Genomic DNA, 7,036 nt, shown 5'->3' with positions numbered 1-7,036 from the left:
GCAGTCAATGGAAGTGTCTTGAGAGAAGTCATTGTTACCGTTGAAGAAGTACTGAAGGTACTATCGTGTATGAAGGTAGACAAATTTCCAGGGCCTGGTCAGATATATCTGAGGACATTGTGGGAAACTAGAGAGGAAATTGCGGGAGCCCTGGTTGAAATTTATGAGTCATTCTTAAATACAGGAGAGGTGCCGGAAGACTGGAGGATGGCAAATGTTGTGTGTCTATTCAAGAAGGGCTGCAGGGAAAATGCTGGGAACTATAATGCTGGTGAGCTTAACATCTGTCATTGGAAAGTTACTAGGGAGTATTCTGAGGGATTGGTTATACAGGCCTTTGGATGGGCAAGGGCTGGTTCGGTATAGTCAGCATGGTTTTGTACATGGGAGGTGTGACCAGAAGGTCGATAAGGGCAGAGTTGTAGATGTTGTATACATGGATTTCAGTAAGGCATTAGACAAGCATGGTAGGTTGCTCTGGAAGGTTAGATCACATGGGATCCACGGAGAGATAGCTGAATGGATAGCAAATTGGCTTTGTGGAAGGAAGCAGAGGGTGATGGTGGAAATTTGCTTCTCAGACTGGAAGCCTGGGACTAGTGGTGTGCCTCAGGGTTTGGTGCTGGGCCTGTTACTGTTTATCATCTACATTAATGATTTGGATGAGAACATACAGAGCAAGTTTGCTGATGATACAAAAGTGGGTGGTTTTGCAGATAGTGAAGATGGTTGTGAAAGATTGCAGCAGGATCTGGATCAATTGGCTAGGTGGGCTGAGGAATGGTTGATGGAATTTAATACAGAGAAGTGTAAGGCATTGCATTTTGGGACCTCTAACAAGGGCAGGACCTGCACAGTGAATGATAGACCTCTGGGTACTGTTGTTGAGCAGAGGGATCCAGGAGTGCAGGTGCATGGTTTCTTGAAGGTCAAGTCGCAGGTAGATAAGGTGGCCAAAAAGGCTTTTGGCACATTGGCCTTCATCAGTCAAGAGTATTGAGTATAGAAGTTTTTAGGTCATGTTGCAGTCGTATAAGACATTGGTGAGATCGCGTTTAAAGTGTTGTGTTCAGTTCTGGGCACCATGTTATAGGAAAGATATTGTCAAGCTTGAAAGGGTTCAGAGAAGATTTATAGACAATAGACAATAGGTGCAGCAGTAGGCCATTCGGCCCTTCGAGCCAGCACCACCATTCAATGTGATCATGGCTGATCATTCTCAATCTGTACCCCGTTCCTGCCTTCTCCCCATACCCCCTGACTCCACTATCCTTAAGAGCTCTATCTAGCTCTCACTTGAAAGCATTCAGAGAATTGGCCTCCACTGCCTTCTGAGGCAGAGAATTCCACAGATTTACAACTCTCTGACTGAAAAAGTTTTTCCTCATCTCCGTTCTAAATGGCCTACCCCTAATTCTTAAACTGTGGCCCCTGGTTCTGGACTCACCCAACATTGGGAACATGTTTCCTGCCTCTAACGGTGGCGCAGCGGTAGAGTTGCTGCCTTACAGCGAATGCAGCGCCGGACACTCAGGTTCGATCCTGACTACGGGTGCTGTCTGTACGGAGTTTGCACGTTCTCCCCGTGACCTGCGTGGGTTTTCTCTGAAATCTTCGGTTTCCTCCCACACTCCAAAGACGTACAGGTATGTAGGTTAATTGACTGCGTAATATGTAAAAATTGTCCCTAGTGTGTGTAGGATAGTGTTAATGTGCGGGGATCGCTGGGCGGCGCGGACTCGGTGGGCCGAAGGGCCTGTTTCCGCGCTGTATTTCTAAATCTAAATCTAAAAAATCTAAATGTGTCCAACCCCTTAATAATCTTTTATGTTTCAATAAGATCCCCTCTCATTCTTCTAAATTCCAGTGTATACAAGCCTAGTCGCTCCAGTCTTTCAACATACGACAGTCCCGCCATTCCGGGAATTAACCAAGTAAACCTACGCTGCCCGCCCTCAATAGCAAGAATATCCTTCCTCAAGAATATCCTTCCTCAAGAATATCCTTCCTCAAATTTGGAGACCAAATCTGCACACAGTACTCCAGGTGTGGTCTCACTAGGGCCCTGTACAACTGCAGAAAGACCTCTTTGTTCCTATACTCACCTCCTCTTGTTATGAAGGCTGGGTCTCTATTCCTTGGAGCGCAGGAGAACGAGAGGTGATCTTATAGATGTGTATAAAACCATGAGAGGAATAGATCAGGTAGATGCACAGAATCTCTTGCCCAGAGTAGAGGAATCAAGAACCAGAGGGCATAGATTCAAGGTGAAGGGGAAAAGATTGAATAGAAATCAGATAGGTAATTTTTTCACACAAAGGGTGGTAGGTATGTGGAACAAGCTGCCAGAGGAGGTAGTTGAGGATGAGACTATCCCAACATTTAAGAAACAGTTAGACAGGTATATGGACAGGACAAGTTTGGAGGGATTTGGACCAGCGCAGGCAGATGGAACTAGTAGCTGGGACAGGTTGGCTGGTGTGAGCAAGTTGGGCCGAAGGGCCTGTTTCCACACTGTATCACTCTATGACTCTGTCTCATTCTTCATGACTGCAATTTTCCTGTCCTAGTTTCCTTTATGTACATTTCCTTTGCACCATCTGGCTACAATTATAGTACTCCTGTACTGAAGTGACCAGAATTACTGATTGCCACATGTACCAAGGTACAGTGGAAAAACATGAGGCAATTTGGTAGGCAAATCATACTATTATGAGTATGTCTGAGATAGTCAGAACTTTTTTTCTCCAGCGTGGAGATGTCAAATACTAGAGGGCATAACTTGAAGTTTAAAGGGGCAAAGTTTAAAAGAGATGCGGGGGTTTTGTTTTACTGGTGGGTGACTGGAATGTGACTGGAAGTTGATACATTAGTGGTGTTTGAAGGTTTTAGATAGGCACGTGGATATGAGGGAATGGAGCGACAAGGATCACGTGCAGTCAGAGAGTTTATCTTGTTAGCACAGACATTGTGGGCCAAACGGCCTGTTCATGTGCTGTACTGTTCTATGCCTACTAGTTCAAAAGGGGAAATAAACAAGAGTTTTGCAGCTGCAGAGGAAGTGCAGACATAAAAGGTACAAGGGCTATGTCACAACATGTAGCATGTAAGATCGAGAAAATGGCTTGATAATCATGTATTGTCTTTATGCTCACTGGATAGCACACAAAAAGCTTTTCACTGTACCTCGGTTTTCGTGACAATAAACTAAACGGAAAATTCATCCCACGCACGTGATCAGTTCGTTCAATAGTCTGGTAACAGCGGAGAGAAAGCTGTTCCTGAATCTGATGCTTTTAAGCTTTGCATCTTCTGCCCGGCAGGAGAGAGAAGCGAGATTGGTTGGTGTGAATGGCCTTTGACTTTGTTGGCTGCTGTCACAAGGTAGCGTGAAGTATAGATAGAATTGATGGTGAGTGGAAGAGGGAGTAGTTGAGGGAGGAGGGTTTGTGTGATGGACTGGACTGCGTTCAAATTCAATGTAATTTTGGCAGTCTTGGGCTTCATTATTGTGATTCATCTCAATAAGATACTTTCTATGGACCTGTAGAAATTGTTAAGAGTTATTGGAAACATGCCAAATTCTCTTAGCTTTCTGAGGAAGTGTTTGCTTTCTTGGCCATTGTGTCATCGTGATTTGGACCAGGATAAATTTACACTGAGAAACCTGAAGCTCTCAATCACCTCCACTTCATCACCATTGATCCAGACTAGAGCATGTACTCCACCTGCTTCCTGCTGTTAAGGTTTCTCAAACTGTGGTTTAACACATGTTAACATTTCCCACTTCTGCAAAGATAGCTGTATAATATTTATCAAGAACCTTCCCTTCAGTTTTCACTTACACCAAGGTAATCGTTTTGTTCTCAGAGGGTTGTGGATGTCCTTCAATTATCTCATATTTTACGATTGCTGTATTCTCCAACAACTCTCTTAAGTCTTGTGCCAGCTTCTTGAAACAAACATCACCCATCACCACACAGTTCCAATCTCTTCCTCCCAGTCGCTACCCGGCATGGTAGCGCAGCGGTAGAGTTGCTGCTTTACAGCGAATGCAGCGCCGGAGACTCAGGTTCGATCCTGACTACGGGTGCTGCACTGTAAGGAGTTTGTACGTTCTCCCCGTGACCTGCGTGGGTTTTCTCCGAGATCTTCGGTTTCCTCCCACACTCCAAAGACGTACAGGTATGTAGGTTAATTGGCTGGGTAAATGTAAAAATTGTCCCTAGTGGGTGTAGGATAGTGTTAATGTACGGGGATCGCTGGGCGGCACGGACTTGGTGGGCCGAAAAGGCCAGTTTCCGGCTGTATATATATGATATGATATGAGATGAGACAGCAAGTTACAGCTCCTAGTTTAACTTTGATTTTCTGTTACATTGGCTTGCTTAGTATTCTTGGTTTGAAGCAGGAAAGAGTTCTGCATCGCACACGATTAGGCTAGAATATTCCAGAGCATTCTTGGCTTATAGTTTATTTTTGGATGAACGAAAGCAGAATTTTTGTCCCTGTGGCTCTCATTCATTTTTAAACACTCATCTCTGGTTTAGGAGGTGATGTGATTTAAGTTTCTGACATGCTGCCCCTCGTGTGCAATGCTCAACACCACTAGCTCTTTCCAAAAGCATCTGGAGTATAAGCCATCTAACTCTAGCCATCTGGAGTACTTCTGAGAGATATGTATGTGTGTATAGGTTCAGTTCAGAGAGGCGAAGGAGAGGCACATTATCAGGATGAAATGAATTACTAGACATTCTGCAGGATGACGCACTGTTCTCTTATTATCCCCGACAATAATAGTATGAACAATATTACCATGAAAATCAATTAGAATGTGCATTACATTTAACTTGAATCACTGTACCTTTATTAATATTATAAACAATCTTTTGAACTTTTAAGTATAGTTTATTAGAACATTAAGGTTATATTTGTGCCGATACATTGTTGTTAATCATTGTGTAGTCAGGAGTAGGATAATGTACAATTAACGAGCAAAGTAACATTCTTGCCGCAAAGTAATACGATCATTTGTTGAGGAATTATTTGATTTGGTGAATATAGTTTTATGTCTTTTTTATTAAACATGCAAAGGTTTGGCTTTCTCAGGGGTGGCGATGCATCATAAATGTGGAAGCCCTGTGTCACCCATCTATATAACAGTATAGAGTTCAATTCACAGCGAATAACATTATACGATTATCCAAAGCTTATGCTGTTCTATATTGTTAGGAAAAGGTTATTTTGTGTGCTTGTAAATAGAATGTAAATAGAACCCAGAAACATACAACACAGGAATAAACCTTTTATACCACAATGTTATGTCGAACATGGTGCCAGATTCAATTTGTACCTTCTGCCTGCGCACGATCCATATCTCTCCATTCCCTGCTTATCCAACTGCCTATCTAAAAGCCTCTTCTTCTTCTTGCATTTGAGGCAGCAGAAGTTATGAAGCTGCTTCTGCTGTCTGTTGTCGTTTGCCTGACTGAGGTCAGTTGACAGGGCTCACCATGGGGAGGTCAACAACATGAGCCCTTAAAAGCCTCTTAACCACCACTATCGTATCTCCCCCACCACCACCCCTGACAGGGTGTTCCAGGCACACACCATACTTTTAAAAAAACTTGCCCCGCACATCTCCTTTAAACTTAGCCCCTATCACCTGAAGCTATGCCCTCTACTCTTTGATTTTTCCATCCTGGGAGAAAGGTTCTGCCTATCTCCCATGTCTCTGCCTCTCATAATTTTATATGCTTCTATCAGGTCCCCTCTCAGCATGTAACAAATAAGACATCTATGGGTGCAGCCGAGTATGATAAAAAATAATAATTTCATAAAATGCTGGAGTAACTCAGCAGGTCAGGCAGCATCTCAGGAGAGAAGGAATGGGTGACGTTTCGGGTCGAGACCCTAGTAAATTTGTATGAAAGAAATCCAGGTGGTAAATTAGGAGTCTGTAAAAAATTATGCATTGCATTGGATATTAATTTATTGGTATATTTGTTTTTGTTATTACAATACTTGTGGTTGCTTGTGAAATAGTTCACATTTGGGCTTTCAGATGTTGAGAGGGCTGAATGCCAACAAATTATTTGATTTACTGACTACAACTTTTATGTTGTTCAGATTACGACAGATGGAAAACCAAAGATCGTTGACTTCATTGATGTGTCGGGAAGTGGTGATGTGAACACTTCCACAGTTTTACAAGCTAAGGATGATATTCTAATTGGTCTGTCAGGAAGAATTCTGAAGGTATCGATAAGAAAATATCCATGACTACTATTGTACTATATATAGCTTATGCCCAAACCTGTTCCAATACTGGTTTCAGCACTGAGAAGGTTCCTGACAATGCTGCAGCAATTTCATTTTCATTGTGTCTGTACAGCATTGCTTAGAAATCGGCCATCAAACTCAACTGCTTGTTCTTTTGCTCCAAGTGAACCCGCGCCTCCTGCCCTCTTCTTCTCACCTTGTCTGTAGAACTCACTTATTTTTCCTTCTTGTGCTTATTGACCTTCCCATTTATTGCATTTGTAGTGTTTTTACTTAAAAGTATGCTCCACATTCTTGCATCATTCTGGATAAGGAGTTTTTCCTACATCTCCAATTAGACATTAATGACTTTATAATATTCGGTGCCCTCAGATTTGGTCTCGATCAGAGTTGGAAACATATTCTCTTCTGCCTTATCCGACCTTTAATAGTGTTACCATTCCACTTTTTGTTTAATCTTGTTGGAAATAAATGTCATGAATGTGCTATGTTACAAGTTAAGATGTTCAATTGGAAGAAATAATTTAATTGTAACATTAAATAGTTTGTTTCTGTATTGTTCTGACTTGCATATGAAGTCTCCCTAAACATTTTTGACAGCAGTCACTACTCCCATTGCCTTCGAATCAAATAGTAACCAGTGCTCAGCACATTGAATATGTGATAGCTGTGGTTATGAGATTGTTAAATTATTAAACTAAGATCTTTGATCACATGCAGGGAGTAGAGAAATCGCAATTTATGCCTGAATTTA

At 42.2% G+C, this 7,036-nt stretch overlaps 1 protein-coding gene across 2 annotated transcripts in view; it reads left to right on the top strand.

The window, feature by feature from the left end:
* LOC144600541 (tripeptidyl-peptidase 2-like) overlaps positions 1-7,036 on the top strand; it is an 88,598-nt gene that overhangs the window by 2,553 nt on the left and 79,009 nt on the right. For both annotated transcript variants that reach the window (XM_078412224.1, XM_078412225.1), the window contains exon 2: positions 6,130-6,258. In XM_078412224.1, the coding sequence (XP_078268350.1) occupies positions 6,130-6,258 (129 nt within the window). The remainder of the gene's footprint in view (positions 1-6,129; positions 6,259-7,036) is intronic.

This window comes from Rhinoraja longicauda, chromosome 15 (assembly GCF_053455715.1).
Source record: "Rhinoraja longicauda isolate Sanriku21f chromosome 15, sRhiLon1.1, whole genome shotgun sequence".
Lineage (NCBI taxonomy): Eukaryota > Metazoa > Chordata > Chondrichthyes > Rajiformes > Arhynchobatidae > Rhinoraja > Rhinoraja longicauda.
This window is presented reverse-complemented; position numbering and strand designations above follow the sequence as displayed.